The following is a 19,620-nucleotide window of genomic DNA, read 5'->3' on the forward strand; positions in this document are numbered from 1 at the left end:
TGTCCTGTACAGCCGCAACATGACCTTCCAACTCCTGTACTCAATACTCTGACCAATAAAGGAAAGCATACCAAACGCCTTCTTCACTATCCTATCTACCTGCAACTCCACTTTTCAAGGAGCTATGAATCTGCACTCCAAGGTCTCTTTGTTCAGCAACACACCCTAGGACCTTACCATTAAGTGTATAAGTTCTGCTAAGATTTGCTTTCCCAAAATGCAGCACCTCAGTTATCTGAATCAAACTCCATCTGCCACTTCTCGGGCCATTGGCCCATCTGGTCAAGATCCTGTTGTAATCTGAGGTAACCCTCTTTGCTGTCCACTACACCTCCAATTTTGGTGTCATCTGCAAACTTACTAACTGTACCTCTTATGCTCGCATCCAAAGCATTTATGTAAATGACAAAACGTAGAGAACCCAGCACCGATCCTTGTCACACTCCACTGGTCACAGGCCTCTAGTTTGAAAAACAACCCTCCACCACCACCCTCTGTCTTCTACCTTTGAGCCAGTTCTGTATCCAAATGGCTCTCTGTATTCCATGAGTTGTAACCTTGCTAATCAATCTCCCATGGGGAATCTTGTCAAACGCCTTACTGAAGTCCATATAGATCACATCTACTGCTCTGCCCTCATCAATCTTCTTTGTTACCTCTTCAAACAACTCAATCAAGTTTGTAAGACATGATTTCCCACACACAAAGCCATGTTGACTATCCAGAATCAGTCCTTGCCTTTCCAAATACATGTACATCCTTTCCCTCAGGATTCCCTCCAACAACTTGCCCACCACCGACATCAGGCTTACCGGTCTATAGTTGCCTGGCTTATCTTTACCGCCCTTCTTAAACAGTGGCACAACGTTTGCCAACCTCCAGTTTTCCAGCACCTCACCTGTGACTATCGATGATACAAATATCTCAGCAAGAGGCCCAGCAATAAATTAAACAGAATTTATTTCAATGCAAGGGGCCCAACAGGGAAGGCAGATGAACTTAGGGCATGGTTAGGAACATGGGATTGGGATATCATAGCAATTACAGAAACGTGGCTCAGGGATGGGCAGGACTGGCAGCTTAATGATCCAGGATACAAATGCTACAGGAAGGCTAGAAAGGGAGGCAAAAGAGATGGGGGGAAGTGGTGTTTTTGATCAGGGATAGCATTACAGCTGTGCTGAGGGAGGATATTCCTGGAAATGCATCCAGGGATGTTATTTGGGTGGAACTGAGAAATAAGAAAGGGATGATAAACCTTATTGGGATTGTATTATGGACTCCCTAATAGCCAGAGGGAAATTGAGAATCAAACTTGTAAGATCTCAGCTATCTGTAAGAATGATAGGGTGGTTATGGTAGGGGATTTTAACTTTCCAAACATAGACTGGGACTGCCATAGTGTTGAGGGCTTAGATTGAGAGGAATTTAAGTACGTACAAGAAAAATTTCTGATTCAGTATGTGGATAAACCTGTTAAGAAGGAGCAAATCTTGACCTACTCTAGGGAAATGAGGCAGGGCAGGTGACTGAGGTGTCATTGAGGGAGCACATTGGGGCCAGCGACTGTATGTAAGGGTATAGACAGGATAGATCGAGTGAATCCTTTAAAGTATACGCCTACGTCCTTTATACTCAAGAGGGAAATCAGGAGGGCAAAAAAGGGACATGAGATAGCTTTGACAAATAGAATTAAGGAGAATCCAAAGGGTTTTTACAAATACATTAAGGGCAAAAGGGTAACTAGGGAGAGAATAGGGCCCCTCAAAGATCAACAAGGTGGCCTTTGTGTGGAGCTGCAGAAAATGGGAGAGATACTAAACGATATTTTGCATTTGTATTTACTGTGGAAGAGGATGTGGAAGATATAGACTGTAGGGAAATAGGTGGTGACTCCTTGCAAAATGTCCAGATTACAGGGGAGGAAGTGCTGGAAGTCGTGAAACGTATAAAGGTGGATAAATCCCCAGGATCTGATCAGGTGTACCCTAGAACTCTGTGGGAAGCTAGAGAAGTGATTGCTAGGCCTCTTGCTGAGATATTTGTATCATCGATAGTCACAGGTGAGGTGCCAAAAGACTGGAGGTTGGCTAACGTGGTGCTACTGTTTAAGAAGGGTGGTAAGGACAAGCCAGGGAGCTATAGACCAGTGAGCCTAACGTCAGTGGTGGGCAAGTTGTTAGAGGGAATCCTGAAGGACAGGATGTACATGTATTTGGAAAGGCAAGGACTGATTAGGGATAGTCAACTTGGCTATGTGCGTGGGAAATCATGTCTCACAAACTTAATTGAGATTTTTGAAGAAGTAACAGAGGATTGATGATGGGAGAGTAGTAGATGTGGACTTCAGTAAGGCGTTTGACAAGGTTCCCCATGGGAGACTGGTTAGAAAGGTTAGATCTCACACAATACAGGGAGAACTAGCCACTTGGGTACAGGACTGGCTCAAAGGTCGAAGACAGAGGGTGGTGGTGGAGAGTCGTTTTTCAGACTGAGAGGCCGTGCCCAGTGGAGTGCCACAAGGATCGGTGCTGGGTCCTCTACTTTTTGTCATTTACATAAATGATTTGGATGCGAGCATAAGAGATACAGTTAGTAAGTTTGCAGATGACACCAAAATTGGAGGTGTAGTGAACAGCGAAGAGGGTTACCTCAGATTACAACAGGATCTGGACCAGATGGGCCAATGGGCTGAGAAGTGGCAGATGGAGTTTAATTCAGAAAAATGTGAGGTGCTGTATTTTGGGAAAGCAAATCTTAGCAGAACTTATACACTTAATGGTAAGGTCCTAGGGAGTGTTGCTGAATAAAGAGACCTTGGAGTGCAGGTTCATCGCTCCTTGAAGTGGAGTCGCAGGTAGATAGGATAGTGAAGAAGGCGTTTGGTATGCTTTCCTTTATTGGTCAGAATATTGAGTACAGGAGTTGGGAGGTCATGTTGTGGCTGTACAGGACATTGGTTAGGCCTCTATTGGAATATTGTGTGGAATTCTGGTCTCCTTCCTATCGGAAAGATGTGAAATTTGAAAGGGGTCAGAAAAGATTTACAAGGATGTTGCCAGGGTTGGAGGATTTGAGCTACAGGGAGAGGCTGAACAGTCTGGGGCTGTTTTCCCTGGAGTGTTGGAGGCTGAGGGGTGACCTTATAGAGGCTTACAAAATTATGAGGGGCATGATTAGAATAAATAGACAAAGTCTTTTCCCTGGGGTTGGGGAGTCCAGAACTAGAGGGCATAGGTTTAGGGTGAGAGGGGAAAGATATAAAAGAGACCTAAAAGAGACTCTTTCTCACAGAGGGTGGTACGTGTATGGAATGAGCTGCCAGAAGAAGTGGTGGGGTCTGGTACGATTGCCCAACATTTAAAAGGCATGTGGATGGGTATATGAATTGGAAGGGTTTGGAGGGATATGGGCTGGGTGCTGGTAGGTGGGACTAGATTGGGTTGGGATATCTGGTTGGCATGGACGGGTTTGACCGAAGGGTCTGTTTCCATGCTGTACATCTCTAAGACAGGGCATGCCCCCATACACAGCAATAGCTATTGCACTGTAAGTTTAAATGTCCAGTCTTTGAGTTTTGCTGGATTAGTGAGTGGGAGATTAGGTAGTTGTGTGAGATAAGGGGTAAGGGGTTAGAGAAATGATTGGGGGTTTAATTGGAACTTGTTGGGGGGAGTTAGGTGGGGATGTAGTTTGTGGTATAGAGATAGTTGGGTTTTGGGATGAATAAACATAAAAATATTTTTAAAAAATAGAAAATAGGAGCAGAATGGGCCTTTGAGCCCTTTGAGCCTGCTCCAGTATTCAATATGATCATGGCTGATCATTTAACTCCGTACCCTCTTGCTGCTCGCTCCTCATAACCTTTGACCACTTTAGCCCTAACAACAACTATATCTAACTTGTTCTTGAACGTATTCAATGTTTTGGCAGCAGCCACTTCCTGTGGCAGAGAATTCCACTGGCTCACCACTCTCTGGATGAAGAAATATCTCTTCATCCCTATATCCTTCGACTGTGACCCTTAGTTCTGAATTCCCTAGTTATTAGAAACATCCTTCCGGTAGTGATCAGAGGAAGTTGGCTGATTAGACCATTCTTCGGTGACCAATTCTGATAACCAGAAATAACATGAGGCCATACAGAGAATGGGATCTGAGAAACAAGATGGCTTGTGGCTCAGTGGTTAGCATTGCTGCCTCATAGCACGAGCGACCAGGGTTTGATTCCATTCTTGGGCAATTGTTGGCTTGGAGTTTGCACTTTCTCCCTGTGTCTGCTTGGTTTCCTCCCACAGTCCAAAGAGTGCATGTTAGGTGGATTGGCCATGCTAAATTGCTCACTGTGTCCAGGGAGGTGCAGGCTAAGTGGATTAGCCATGGGAAATACAGCGTGATGTGGCTTTGGGTGGGATGCTCTTTGGAGGGTAAGTGTGGACTTAATGGGCTGAATGACCTGCTTCCACACTGTAGACATTCTATAATACTGGGTGCTTCAGTCTAGAAAATAGCAAATAAGATAGATGTTGGAATGGTAATAGCAAATTCAGAAAACTACTTTAAACTTGATGGTGTGCCAGTTAGAACAATTGGACAAGAGCTCAACTCAGCAAAAAGTATTCTTATGATTAATATTGGGATATTCTTCTTTCTGCAAAGCAGCAGTACTCCAAATGAGCTTCCAATTGGGCTAGTGGAAACAAAGTCCTTTGAATCATTTTCAGAAACAAATAGATGGCATCTCGGGGAGAGTTTTAGAATCTTTTTGGATGGATGAATTGAAATGGGATTAATGGCTTTATGAATCTCTGGTTACTTGTGATTTCATATTTATTAGAAGACCAATGTTTTGTAAACAAAAATTCAGAGAGATCTGGATACTGAAATAATCCTCTATTGTCTAAAGTAACAAATATTTAAAATTCTAACTTTTATTCTAAGGGTGAAAGAGGTGAATGTGGGCTTCCAGGGACAAAAGGTGAGAGGGTATGTATTCTTGTTTTATTCTCTGTTTAAAGTTTGTTTCTCAAAATTGACTACAACACAAAAATGTTCTGAAAAAATGCTTGAATATTATTTGATAATTTTAATGTAATTTGATCACGTAATAAACAAACGTATGATACCTGTGCTATAGTTACAATATTAATCTTATTTTCACAGGGACCAGAAGGCCCCGTGGGCCCAAGGGGACTGAGAGGCGTACAGGTAACCAGAAGTTACTGCATCTTAGGTTATATTCTAAATGTTTACAAGCTCACAATGAAAACTTCAGTAACATGGCTGCGGGGGCTGCAGTGCTTACAGAGGACCAGAAGTGGTCAAAGGCATCCTTCTAGATGGCTCAACCCTCTGCCCTGAGGTCCCTCAAAGTGTCAACCTTTGCACTACTAGTCCATGTTAAGCATGTCCATGTTAAGGTGCCCAATAGGTTTCCCTTTTCACCAGCACTTCATACGCCTCCCATTGGGGCAACATCTGCATCTCTGTGGGCTCTCCTATTGGACCTCCCACTTCCACCACTCCATCAACTGACCTTAATGTGATTGCAGAGTGGTCAATTAGGAGGCCATCTCATGTAATCTTCCTCAAACACATGCAATGAGGCCTTGCAGAAGTTGGTGATCTGTACATAGTCCAAAACATTGTGGGGAATTTCAGTCACCTTTTTTTACTCACAGAATGTGGGCACCAGTGGTTAGGCCAGCATTTACAGTTCGTCCTGATTTGCCCTTGAGAAGATTGTAGTGAGCTGCCTTCGTGAATTGCTGCTGTTCAAAGGTGTAGGTACACCACAATGCTACTAGTTAGAGAATTCCAGGATTTTGACCAAATGACAAGTGAAGGAAGGGTAATTGTATTCCTCACATGGAGCAGAACCTGCAAGTGATGATGTTACCATATAGCTGCTTCTAGATGATAGAGATCAGTGGGTTGGAAGGTGCTGTTTAAGGAGCTTTGAGTTGTTGCAGCATATCTTGTAGATAGTACACACTGTTGTCACTATATGTCAGTGGTAATGGGAATTAATTTTGATAGTGTTAGATGGCCTTTCAATCAAGAAAGCCTGTTGTGAAACTTGAAAGGTTTCAGAAAAGATTTAGATTAGATTACTTACAGTGTGGAAACAGGCCCTTCGGCCCAACAAGTCCACACCGCCCCGCCGAAGCGTAACCCACCCATACCCCTACATCTACCCCTTACCTAACACTATGGGCAATTTAGCATGGCCAATTCACCTGGCCTGCACATCTTTGGACTGTGGGAGGAGACCGGAGTACCCGGAGGAAACCCACGCAGACACGGGGAGAACGTGCAAACTCCACACAGTCGGTCGCCTGAGGCGGGAATTGAACCCGGGTCTCAGGCGCTGTGAGGCAGCAGTGCTAACCACTGTGCCACCGTGCCGCCCACTCCTAGGACGTTGCCAGGGTTGGAGGATTTGAGCTATTGGGAGAGGCTGAACAGGCTGGGGCTGTTTTCCCTGGAGTGTCAGAGGCTGAGGGGTGACCTTATAGAGGTTTACAAAATTATGAGGGGCATGGATAGGGTAAATAGGCAAAGTCTTTTCCCTGGGGTCAGGGAGTCCAGAACTGGAGGGCATAGGTTTAGGGTGAGCGGGGAAAGATATAAAAGAGACCTAAGGGGCAACTTTTTCACACAGAGGGTGGTACGCACATGGAATGAGCTGCCAGAGGATGTGGTGGAGGCTGGTACAATTGCAACATTTAAGAGGCAATTGGATGGGTATATGAATAGGAAGGGTTTGGAGGGACATGGGCTGGGTGCTGGCAGGTGAGACTAGATTGGGTTAGGATATCTAGTTGGCATGGACGGGTTGGACCGAAGGGTCTGTTTCCATGCTGTACATCTCTATGACTCTAAACACTAGAGGAGGCTGAGAGGGATCAACCTCTCGGCACATCTGAATGAAAAAGCTAGCAAGTGCTTCAGCCTTGCTGGGCTCCCCTATTTTTGAGAATGAGGATATTGGGAGCCTCCTATTTGTGGCAGTTGTTTTAATTGTTCACCACCATTCATATCTGAATAAAACAGAACTGTTTGGACTGATTCATTGGTTGTGGAAGCACTTTGCTCTATTCGTCTCATGCTGCTTAGAAATATATAAGTAATACCTTCACCAGGATGGACACGTCACTTTTAGGCGTGCATGGTGCCAACTCCTGGCTTGCCCACTTGTACTCTTCTTTGAACCAAAGTTGACCCCCAGCTAGTGGTAATGGTAGTATGGAATATTCTGAGCATTGAGGTTACAGGTTGTGTTAGAAAGCAATTCTGTTGCTGACGGATCACAGCACCTCATGAATGCTCAGTCTTGCACTGTTAGATTAATTAAAAATCTATCCCATTCAGCCTGGTAACAATGCTACACAACATATGTCTGTGCAAAGTTGAAGTGGATATTTACTATTTCAGTCATGTTCTCCTACTGTTCAAGCATCTTTCTTCCCTCAGCTCCTGCATGAGTCTTTTCTGGTGGTATCGTTTTTGCAACCTTGTCAATGTTCCTTTGCTGCCTCATAATATGAGAGAAGGCTGACAGATAGAGGTCTTTGAGTTTGAGTTTGTAAAAAAGTTCGATGGAGAAAATGTAACGATTTTTCCAATTTTGGGCAAGACTGTAACTAGGGCCAATAAATGTAAGATAGTCATTAATAAAGCTAACCAGGAATGCAGGGAAGGCCACTTTATTAAGGTAGTGGTTAAAATGTAGAGTTTGTGACTACAGTAAGTAGTTGAAAGAATAGCATAGATATATTTAAAGAAAAATGATTTTTTTTATAAAATGACCAAGAAACAATGGAAGTTATGTTAATTGGATTAGATAAAATAGAGTTGGAGGAAGTTTGTTTAGACTATGAATTACCAGCATTGACCGCTTGGCTGTTTTTGAGATTTTTTTAATATGATAGTAATATTAACAATTGTAGGATCCAAATCTAGTCCAATCAAGATTTTATATAAACTTAATATGACTTTCCTACTTTTAAAATCCTAATTATCCTCCTTGAGATGAACCCCAGAATCCTTACAGTGTGGAAGCAGGCCATTCAGCCAATACCAAACTCTCAAGAGAATCCCAACCAGACCAACACCCCTACTCCATAACCCAACTAATCCAACTAGCCTACACACCCCTGGACACTATGTAGCATGGCCAATCCACCTAACCGGCACATCCTTGGACCGTGGGAGGAGATGGAGCACCAGAGAAAACCCACACAGACAGAGTGTGTGCAAATTCCATACAGACAGTTGCCCAAAAGTGGGATAGAACCTGGGTCCCTGGCGCTGAGAGGCAGCAGTGCTAACCAGTGAGCCACCATGCCACCCAAAGAAATTGAAGAGAAAATTACATGCTGCAGAACATATTATAACCCCTACATAAGTTTTTCTTTTGACTCCGGACATTGGAATTGCAACATGCAAATAATCAACAATGTCCTCAACTCATTTTAGTTAATTTGCACAGAAGACTTGTGGCCCAGTAAAGCTTGAACCCAGCACCTTCTGCATATACAGCAGATGTGATAACCATTACATTATGGAACCAACATATCTACTTTTTTTTAAAATGGCCTTTTAACCTGCATTGCTGTCTGTATTGGTTTCATGAATCTGTACACCAAGATGCTTTTCCTATACTTTCCCGTTCAGATTCTTCTCACCTATGTGGCCTCATACTCTTTCTCCCCAAATCTCAAATTAATCCTTGAACTATCCACTACTTACAGTGAATGAAATGACATACCGGTTTAAGATACATGTAAGTTCTTTAACTTTATGTCAGCACTAAAGATAATCTCAGCTCCCAACCTGGTGGACTGTCCATCATAGCTGCAAACATGTCAGGAATCCACCAATAAGATGCAAATTAGGTTTGTTCATCAAAGTTGTTCGTAAGAACATTCAACTTTCCTTTCTACCCCTATACTTTGACTCCCTTGTCAATCAAAAATCTATTTAAGTTAAAAAGTGTGGTGCTGGAAAAACACAGCAGGCCAGGCAGTATCCGAGGAGCAGGAGAATCGATGTTTCGGGCATAAGCCCTGAAGAAGGGCTTATGCCCAAAACATCGATTCTCCTGCTCCTCGGAAGCTGCCTGACCTGCTGTGTTTTTCCAGCACCACACTTTTCAACTCTGGTCTCCAGCATCTGCAGTCCTCACTTTCTCCTAAAAATCTATTTAACTCAGCTTCAGAAATATTCAATAAACTTGCCTCCACAGTTCTCCGAAGAAAAGAACGCCAGAGATTTTAGCCCCTTTGAGAGAGAATATTTTTCATTATCCTTGCCATAAATGGGAGATCCTTATTTTTAAACTGTTCAGACTTTATGCTCCTGTGATCAGATGGATAGCCCAATCACCCAAGCTGTTAGATGCCAAAATCAAAAGCTGCCTTATAAATCTTTCATAATCAAATACATCTTGCAGTAATGTTACAGCGTGGCAGAAAAGCAGATATAAGATTGAATGAAAGAAATCCCCACCTGAGCAGTATGGATACAGCTAATCCTGATTCTCAAAGATGCAGTACCTGAGAGAGAAGCAGAGGCAGGAGATCTCATTATTTTTTTTAAAGGGCTTGGATGAGCATTTGAAGATCATAATATTCAAAGCTGTGTGCCAAGTGTTGGAAAATGGGATTGGTAAAGAAAGATTATGGTTTCTTTTTGTTGGTGCAGATTCAATGGACCGAATGGCCTCTTATGTACTGTGTAACTTTATGACTGTATTATAATCTACATACAATTAAGACACTTCCTAAAAGTTATTTCCTCATCTAATTTAATGGAAAAATCAATTTGTTTTACATGGTTTATGAGTTACTATGTTAATTTTCAAGTGAAAATGCTTGCATACTAATACCTTCAATATGTTGCACTAACCTTCATTGTATTCACCTGACACTTCACTGAGTTTTATTAAGATTGACCCCATATTTTAACTTCGCTGCATTTCAGGGTTACCCTGGATCCCCTGGGGATCAAGGACCAGTAGGTTTCCAAGGAAGGAAGGTAATTCATTATGTTCTTGGATTTTGTTATGTTAAAATTCAGAAAGAGGGGTATGGAAATGAAGGTTGATTCATGTTACCAGCAAAATACTGTTCCCCAGCATTGCTAAAGCCTGAATTCATAGTAAGAAAATTAGTTTCATTATTGACTTTGGAATATCCTGTTTATTACTGTTTTAGAATTTTTAGTGAAGCGTCAAATTAGGACTAGCTGTATTATTTGTTCAGTTTCTGACAAAATACCAAAACTTGAGTTAATGTTTTCCATAGTTTGTAGGAGTTTATATTTCCCATTTGAATCTGTATCCTCTGATACCAAAGAATAACTCATAATTGTGTTAATACATTTTCTGTGTATTGTTTATAATTTTTGTCTCTAGGGTGTGTGGATTGGAGTCCAACAATGGAACCCTTCAAACTTCCACATATTTTATTACACTACAGAATCTGGCAATTCTTTCACTCTGATCTGTTTTCTCTGAATCTGCTTGGTTTTTGTAGGTTTCAGTGGACACTGAAATTAGTCAGGAGAAATTTTTTGAAATGCCTAACTCTGCTATCACAAAAAATGTTAACAACCCCACCCCCCTACCCCCAACCACCCCAACAACAATTTGTACTTGAAAATTTCCATAGGAGGTTTTGAGTGGATCAAATGACTTCAGTGGAAACCTCATTTTATGCAGATTCATCAATGATGAGTAGAATCACTGAGGAAATTCCTGTGCATGACAAAATTATCAAATAAAATATTGATATTAATAAAATTGGATTCACCTGTGAGATTCCAGGAATTGGAAGAAAATTTGACATTTTTAATTTTTACATTCTTTTGCCAATGATGTAAAAACTGAGCCACTGCCTGAATGCAAATAATCCAGCCCATTCCCAGGGCTCAGGTCATAAACTGACAGATTATAAAAAACACAAATTAAATTAATTTGCCAGTCTAATGTTAGCTGATGGTGACTGGATTATTGATAGAACATCAACAACTGAACTCAGTGCCATAGTTTATGACAAGCTATAATACAACTTTAAATATGTAACTTTAATGTGCATATAGATTGGGTAAATTAAATCATTAATAATGCCACAGAGGTAGAATTTCTGGAGTATGTATGGGATGGTTTTGTAGATCAATACGTTGAAGAACCAACTAGAAAACAGGCTATCCTAGACTGGATATCTTGTAATGAGAAAGAAATAATTGGCAATCTAGCTGTGCGAAACCCCTTGGGGAAGAGTGACCTTAATATGATAGACTTCTTCATTAAGATGCAGAGTGACCTACTTTATTCATTCACAGATATGAGTATTGCTAATCTCCTATTGTCATCCCCATCCAGCACACCTCAGGACATATCTGTGGATCAGCTCAGAATTTCATTTTGAGAGGACTGGCAAGCTCTAGTGAGATACCTAGTTTGCAACAATAGATTTATTGCATAGCATTGGAGTACCAGTGCATAATCACTTACTCAGTTATTTCCACAGTGAAGATTGTAGAACCTGGCACATTGGGTCATTTTTTAAAAAGTAACAATTAAATCTCTGGAAATCTTTATTGAAATTACTCAAATAATTAACATTATTGAAACTGTTTTCAACTGTTAGGTATCAATTATGTATGGCTTTATTTCAAGTTCATAATTTACAAACTTCAAATAAAAATGTAGATGCCTCCTTTTCCCTCCAGTATAAATTTTTACATTTCCTTTAGAGTCATAGAGTCATAGAGTCATAGAGATATACAGCACGGAAACAGACCTTTTAGACCAGGCCAACTGGATACCATCCTAAATTAATCTAGTCCCATTTGCCAACACTTGGCCCATATCCCTCTAAATCCTTCCTATTCATGTATCCATCCAGATGCCTTTTGAATGTTGTAATTATACTTGCCTCCACAACTTCATCAAGCAACTCATTCCATACATGCACCATCTTTTGCATGAAAAGGTTACCCCTTAGGTCCCTGTTAAATCTTCCCCTCTCAGCTTAAACCTATGCCCTCTAGTTCTGGACTCCTCCACTCTGTGGTAAAGACCTTGTCTGTTCACTCTATCTACAACCCACTATAAGGTCATCCCTCAGTCTCCGACTCTCCATGGAAAGCAGCCTCAGCCTATTCAGCCTCTCCCTATAGCTCAAACCCTCCTACCCTGGCAACCCTTCCACATTTCACAACATCCTTCCTATAAGAGAAAACTAGAATTGCACACAATATTCCAAAAGTGTCCTAAACAATATCCTGTACAGCTGCAACCTGACCTCCTAACTCTATACTTAATGCTCTGACCAGTAAAGGAAAGCAAGCCAAATGCCTTCTTCCTGTGACTCCACTTTCAATGAACTATGAACCTGCATTCCAAGGTCTCTTGGTTCAGCAACATTCCCCAGGATCTTACCATTAAATATATAAGTCCTGCCCTGCTTTGCCTTTCCAAAATGCAGCACCTCCCGTTTATTTAAGTTAAACTTAATTTGCCATTCCTTGGCCCATTGGCCCATCTGATCAAGATCCCATTGTACTTTGAGATATCCTTCTTTGCTGTCCACTACACTGCCAATTTTGGTGTCATCTACAAACTTACTAACTATACCTCCTAAATTCACATCCAAATCATTTATATAAATAATGAAAAGCTTTTTTTCTGTAAAATGAGGGATGTCCTTCCCTTTTTGGTATAAAGTAATTCTTTTGATTTCCTACCTTTAAAACATTTTAAGCAATGTATTATGTATGAATGTTAAAACAGACACTTTTTATAAATTGATGTACTAAGGAATTTGAGGCTTACTGGTAAGTTCAAGATCAGCATTTGCTTTCAGGGATGGAATTCAAAAATCAGTGTTTCTAACTATCAGCTTCACCAGACTTCTTCAACATAGGAGAAAGTGAGGACTGCAGATGCTGGAGATCAGAGTAGAGTGTGTGTGCTGGAGAAGGACAGCAGGTCAGGCAGCATCTGAAGAGAAGGAGAATTGACATTTTGGGCATAAGCATTAATGATGAAGAGCTTATGTCAAAACATTGATTCTCCTGCTCCTCGGATGCTGCCTGATGTGCTGTGCCTTTCTTCTTCAACTTCTTCAACATAACTCTTCACATGTTTATTTGGCTTTCATTTTGTTGAAGCAACCCAATGCAAAAATTGGTGAACTGAAAGAAAAAATGAAAAATTTTTTTCCATTCAAGTTATTTCTCATGTTAGTGATCAGTAGCATGAATTTGACTCTGTTCGAAAAACTTATAAAGGTTCATTTAACAACACAGATTACAAGTTGCACTTATAGATGGTGGTTTGCTGTGTCACAGCCAGGATGGATGAAAATAACAGGGAAAAAAGATCATAGGGGCAGGGGAAGAGCATGGTAAGGGAAGGACTGTTGAGCAAAGAGATCATGGCAGGAGTGTGGGTGGGAGGTGGTAGTTCTGAAGATCACAGCAGTAGCTTTGGCCAATCATTGAAGCTTGACCTGCTTGAAGCAGTAGGAGATCTGAAATTGTGTGAGATCTCAGATGTTGGGAGGACTGATTCTATGATTCTTTCCCTTTAAGCTACTGACCAATAACATCAGACATACAGCAGGTAATAGGTGAAATTTCTATCTGAGTCACAGAAATAAGTGAAATTTGTTTAAAGATACTGCCTGCTGAAAGGGCTCTTGTGTTGCAGTGGTAGGGTCCCTACCTCTGGACCAAAAAGCCTAGGTTCAAGACCAACCTGCTTCAGAGATGTATACCTATATAGGCATCCCTGGACAGGTTCATATAGCATACAGCAAGTCGTTTATTAATAAGATATGGTGTAGTTGCTGCACTGAGTAATATCTGACATTAATGACCAAAAAGGTCATTGTAAAATCAACCTCTGTGGAACCCCAGAGTAGCATGAATGCTTCATCGTCCAATGTATACTGATGTATATAAAAGAGTATCCCCATCCCTTTGCTGCTATGATGGACTTCCATTAGGCTAAATATTTCAGCTGACAAATACAGCATTTGAACTGCACAATCTTGCACCAGCCTAAAGCCAATGAGTTGGAATGGGTTTCCCATTTGGAGAGGGCTGCCCACTGGTGTTCCATTATGAAGACCCAGGTATGGAATTGGTTCAGTCCACTCAAAGAAGGTAAGCTGTTCAGCTACCGATTAGTTAAAATCTGCCCTTTTCATGCTTCCACTATCAACCTGCTCCCTGTAGTGGTATAAATTAGTCTAGGAATCATATCCAATAAAGTGTGTGGATACACCTGGAAAGATTACAGAAAGGCAATCGATGTATGGTGAATTGTGAGCTACCCTTCTGCACTTTTGGTCCTTACTTTGGTAAAGTTAGAAAATCTTTCCTGTAGAATTCTGTTCAAGCAATGGGTATAATTCATAGTGTAATTTTTATTATCTAATTTACTTCTGGTCAAAAATCTGAATTGCAGGTTGTTGATATACATTTTTTGTAACATCAGTCACATTTTTATCAACATTAATAAATGATGATTATAAACCTATGCAGACAAGCTGTGACTCAAACCCCTTCATTTTTAAATTATCTGTCACTATCAAGACTTCAGTAGAGTTGAAAAAAAGTGTTGGCAAAGCTTTTTGCCTTGCACTCATCAGGACATTTCACAAGAATACCAATTCAAGGGGAAACAAACACTTATACTGGATGAGAGGAGAGTTGGAAAGTGGATTCGGGTGGACATGCTCTGATGGAGAGTGCACCTATTCAGTAGGACTAGACAGTTAGGACCCAACATTTGTTTATATTTTAAACCAGACAGGTTGACTCTGATTGAGGCATTGCTTTAAGAAATGAACCAGCCGATTCATGGAGTTGAAACAGGTGCACTATTTGGACATGGTTTTGCTGCCTGCAAAAAACAGGACCTTCCAGTCCATACAGGTCAAACCCAATTGACAATTTTCGATTATTTATCAGCACAATTCCTCACACATTCAGAACTATGAAATAAATATCATCCAATGCAGAATTACACCTGATATTAATCATTCAGTTGCAAATTTTGCAAGTGCAAGCTCGTTAGGTATGATCAGTACCTTGCAAATGGCTCCGGCTGTGTTTACCAGGTTGAGAAGAAGGCTAATCTCCTATTACATAGAATTATAGGAATCCCAACGTATATGCTGACCCCTGAAGGTAGGCTTCAGGTAAACAGTAGTACAGAAACCACTGGCTGATTTCTCAGCCCAGGCATTGAAGAAACAGAGAAGCTACTTGGATGCTGCCTGAACTGCTGTGCTCTTCCAGCACCACTAATCCAGAAATTGAAGAAACAGCTAATTTGACTGTTCTATTTCAAATGTAAATTTGATTGTAGATAGACAGCACTCAGTTATGTCGATGATGTGTTTGCTACATCTGAATCTGCGAGTAAAAATTTCCTTGTATTAAATTTTGTTTGGAGAGTTTTTGTGAGTTCCACTGACACTACATTCTATTACATCTGCCAGGTTTTTGCCCACCCAGCTTGCCTATGTCTCTCTGCAGACTGAGTCATCCTTACCACTTTCCTTTCCAAACTTTTTTTTATGCTAAACATGGCTATAGTATATTCAAATTCCTCATCCAATTCATTATTGTATATTGTAAATAATTTCTGCCCCAGCATTGATCCCTGTAGCACTCCATTAGACATTCTGAAAATGCCCCCCGTTATTCCCAACTCTGTCTTCTACTAGTTAGCCAATTCTCTTTCCAGGCTGGCATACCTCTCTAATGAATACGAATCAAGATTTCTTTGCTGAAGAAAATGATCAAAGTGTTTGTTTTGTTAGGGTGAACGTGGACTTCCTGGATCACCTGGACTAACTGGTGAAACTGGAATTGGCTTTCCTGGCCCAAAGGTGAAGAAATATGTTTTTAACTCTACTTTTTACAAGTTACTGAAACAAACATTTTGCACCCACCAAAATAATCATTTATAAGAAGAGAGAAATATCAACTTTTTTTACTCATAGCTTTTTTTTTTTAAGTCTAGAGGAATATTTATAGCTCCACTCTTTTAAATAAAAGCATGGAGTACAAAATATATGATGAACTTTTATGATAATGAAGCTTAACTGGCTCTGTCTCAACTGGAATATCCTGTTTCAGTCCATGCACTGCATTGTAGGAAGGGAGAGGGAGGCTGCACAAACATTTCCAATCTTAGTTCCATAGATGAGACAATTCAGTCATGAGGATAGATTGGTGAATCTACATGTTTTCCTTGAAGAGAATATTGGAAGGAGGTTTATTAATGATGCTCAAAGTAATGAGAGATCTAGACAGAGAAGATAAAGACAGACAAATAGATAAGCTAGCGGTGGCACAGTGGTTAGCACTGCTGCTTCACAGCACCAGAGACCCGGGTTCAATTCCCCCCGCCTCAGGCGACTGACTGTGTGGAGTTTTCACATTCTCCCCGTGTCTGCGTGGGTTTCCTATGGGTGCTCCGGGTTCCTCCCACAATCCAAAAATGTGCAGGTTAGGTGAATTGACCACGCTAAATTGCCCATAGTGTTAGGGGCAGGGGTAAATGGAGGGGAATGGGTCTGGGTGGGTTGCGCTTCGGCAGGTCAGTGTGGACTTGTTGGGCCGAAGGGCCTGTTTCCATGCTGTAAGTAATCTAATCTAAATTAAAACTGGTCTCATTGCTGAAAGGGTCGAGGACCAATTTAAGATGATTGAGAGAAGAACAGCAATTTGGGGAAAATTGCTTGAAAGTAGAATGAACTTGCAGAATGTGTGGTGGACATGTATTTAATTGTGGCTTTCAAACAGGAATTGTGTAAGTTCTTGAAAAGAAGAAAAATTTCTATGATGGTGGTGAAGACAACTGAGTTGCTGTTTCAGAGAACCAGCACATACCCAACAAGCTGAGTGGCCTTTAGATGTTATGTCTCAAGTGGACAAATCTTTAAATTATCCTAATTTTACATATTATGAGACATTTTTAACTTTTACTACCAGTTGGAAAAATTGTGTTGATCAATCAGCAGCCTCTTGTAACTCATCCTGAAAGCCATTTCCATTGATTTAAGTCTCGATAAATATCTGCACTATATGCATTTAAACGCAGTTGCCTTCTAACCCAATCAATCTGCAGTTTTATTGAGAGTGGGTAAGACAAAGGGCACATCCCTGGTTCCACTTGAGGCCGTTAGGGCCACTTTCCACCCGGACCTCACATTTGAGACTTCTGGGAGAGGTCTGGGGACAGCAGGACCACATTATCCCCATGGAAGGGGAATGCAAGACCCCATCCCGAAGTGATAGTTTACCCCATTTACCAAAATGGATACTGAATTATGTTCAAGAATAAGGAAGACAATATTTCTGGTAGGTTTTTTTTAAGCTTGTGAATGCTTGCAAGTAGATTTTACAAACATCAATTTCTAATTAAGAGTTTTGTGATTAGTGACTGAAGAGTAAATATTGGGAATTTGGGTTCAGAGTTTAGTGGGCTCCACAGGATTTTCCATGAAGTAAAATGAATAGTGCAAAATTCATCAAGGCCTGTTGACCTGATTTCCTGTGATATCTGAATACAACACCACCAGAGGTACAAATTTATAACACATCTCCTTTAGTATTCATTCATAGTTTTAGTATTACTCTAACAGTCAATTCTGCTTCAATTACAATAACAAAGCTACACTCAACATTTGAGTAGCACTGTAGTACAATGTTATGTGGCTTTTCAAAATTATGATGTGTGAAATGAAATATTGTAATACTTCTTTGTCTGGGAAGTAAATGATTCCCTGGAATTGTTGGTAGTCTAATATAGTAACTTCTCAATTTTCCATTATTGTGCTGTAGATTGAAAACAGAGACCTGTAAATGAGGCTGGCCAAAGCTTAAATGCAAAAATACAAAACCTTCAATGAAATTGGCCATTGCTGCAAGCTCTTTTAACACATAATTGATATCCATTTAAGAGCAAACATTCAAAATGTGACTTTTTATGGATGACTTGTGTCTTAAGAGTTTTAATAGTCATTCCAAGTGTTGCAGCTGGAGTTATTCTCTACTGAATGTAAAATCTACCTGTAGGCATTCCTAAGGTTAAAACATTTGATTACATGCCAGGCATAATGTCTCCCTTAATCATTTAATGTAATTTAATTTCCACATTTTCACATATAAAATGTCTCATATTGCCAAACAGGAGTACTTTGTTGTTCTAAGCCATTCATGGAGACAGGGATAGAGACTTGAGTTTTCTTCACATTATTAGAACAGAACATTTTAAACCTTCTGCTGACAACTTGTTCTTTAGCTGATAAACAGTAATGAAAGCTTTATAAAGTATTAATTTAAAACTCCAAATGTATTTTTGCATTATTTAATACCAATAGAAGTAGATCAATTTTCTATTCCGTCACCCTCAACGAGAAGTAATTCTACTTGTAAGAATGGCACAAAGGATTTTTTTATCAAAACTTAAATTCAAAACACTATTTTCCTCTATTTAATTCATTTTTCTTTGTTTAGGGTAATATTGGTTTCATAGGAAGACCAGGGCCTATTGGCCCCCCTGGGATTGGTGAACCTGGACTACCAGTAAGTTGTGTCAAATTGTATTTGAATCCAGTGCCAAGAATCAAATTAGACATTGGAATAGATAAAATAAAAATATTTTCAACAAAAAACTGCAAATATACTAGATATAAACAAAAAATAGGGTAGACTTCTTTTCTGTATCACCTGAGGTTATAATATTTCATGTACATTAACCCAATTGTTTTTCTTTCAGCTGATGAAATTGGGAGGAAAATTATGTGAAAGCCATTTTGTGTTTCCCTTTGTTCTCACCTATTGTTGGGTGGAGCATTCACGAAGCAGATTACCTGGTATTAGCTGTTAGTCTAATTTTCAACTGTACAGACATTTTATGTTTAGGCAAGAACATCTGTATTGCTGATATGTCAGTATATGGGCTTTGGTCTTGTTAAAATGTGCTGAGTTGTAAATGTCAAGCATGCTGTCAACAGAAGGCATGACTGGCAAACTTTGAAATACCTCAATTGTGACCTTTTTTATATGCTTGAAAGAAGAGGATGGAGATAACAGGCATCAACATATTTAGACTTGAGAAGGTTTGTCGCACTGACAACGTTTTATAAAGAGAGAATGCATAATAACAGATCAACAGTCTGCTTTACACGCCACTGAGTTTTTTTTTCATCAACGTCAACTATCTACTGAAGCATTAATAAATCTGGGAGCCCTCCCTGTTGCTAGCCCTCTCACACAGCCATCTCACCATCATTACTTGTGTGTCCTTTAATCCAGTGCAGCATCTTAACCATTGCAGTACCCTACTATGTGGCTCATTTGAGGCATAAGATTGAGTTCATGTCTCATTCCAGGACTTTAGTACAAAAAATCAAGACTGATGTTCCAGTGCAATATTGAGAGATTAACAGAAATCACCCAAGTCGAATAAATGAAATAGCTACCCTTAATATTCTTGTGCTGTGGCCTTATCCCACAAAGCAGAAATTAAAGTTCCACTAGCACTGAAGAGTCCATCTTTTCTGGACATTTTCTTTGCATCTAG

The 19,620-nt window shown here is 40.3% G+C and overlaps 1 protein-coding gene across 3 annotated transcripts in view; it reads left to right on the forward strand.

Moving 5' to 3' along the window:
• Positions 1–19,620, forward strand: part of col28a2a (collagen, type XXVIII, alpha 2a) — a 113,386-nt gene that overhangs the window by 24,120 nt on the left and 69,646 nt on the right. For all 3 annotated transcript variants that reach the window (XM_072579257.1, XM_072579255.1, XM_072579256.1), the window contains 5 exons: positions 4,941–4,985; positions 5,163–5,207; positions 9,987–10,040; positions 15,848–15,916; positions 18,552–18,620. In XM_072579257.1, coding sequence (XP_072435358.1) covers positions 4,941–4,985; positions 5,163–5,207; positions 9,987–10,040; positions 15,848–15,916; positions 18,552–18,620 — 282 coding nt within the window. The remainder of the gene's footprint in view (positions 1–4,940; positions 4,986–5,162; positions 5,208–9,986; positions 10,041–15,847; positions 15,917–18,551; positions 18,621–19,620) is intronic.

This window comes from Chiloscyllium punctatum, chromosome 10, assembly GCF_047496795.1.
Source record: "Chiloscyllium punctatum isolate Juve2018m chromosome 10, sChiPun1.3, whole genome shotgun sequence".
NCBI classification, from domain to species: Eukaryota; Metazoa; Chordata; class Chondrichthyes; order Orectolobiformes; family Hemiscylliidae; genus Chiloscyllium; species Chiloscyllium punctatum.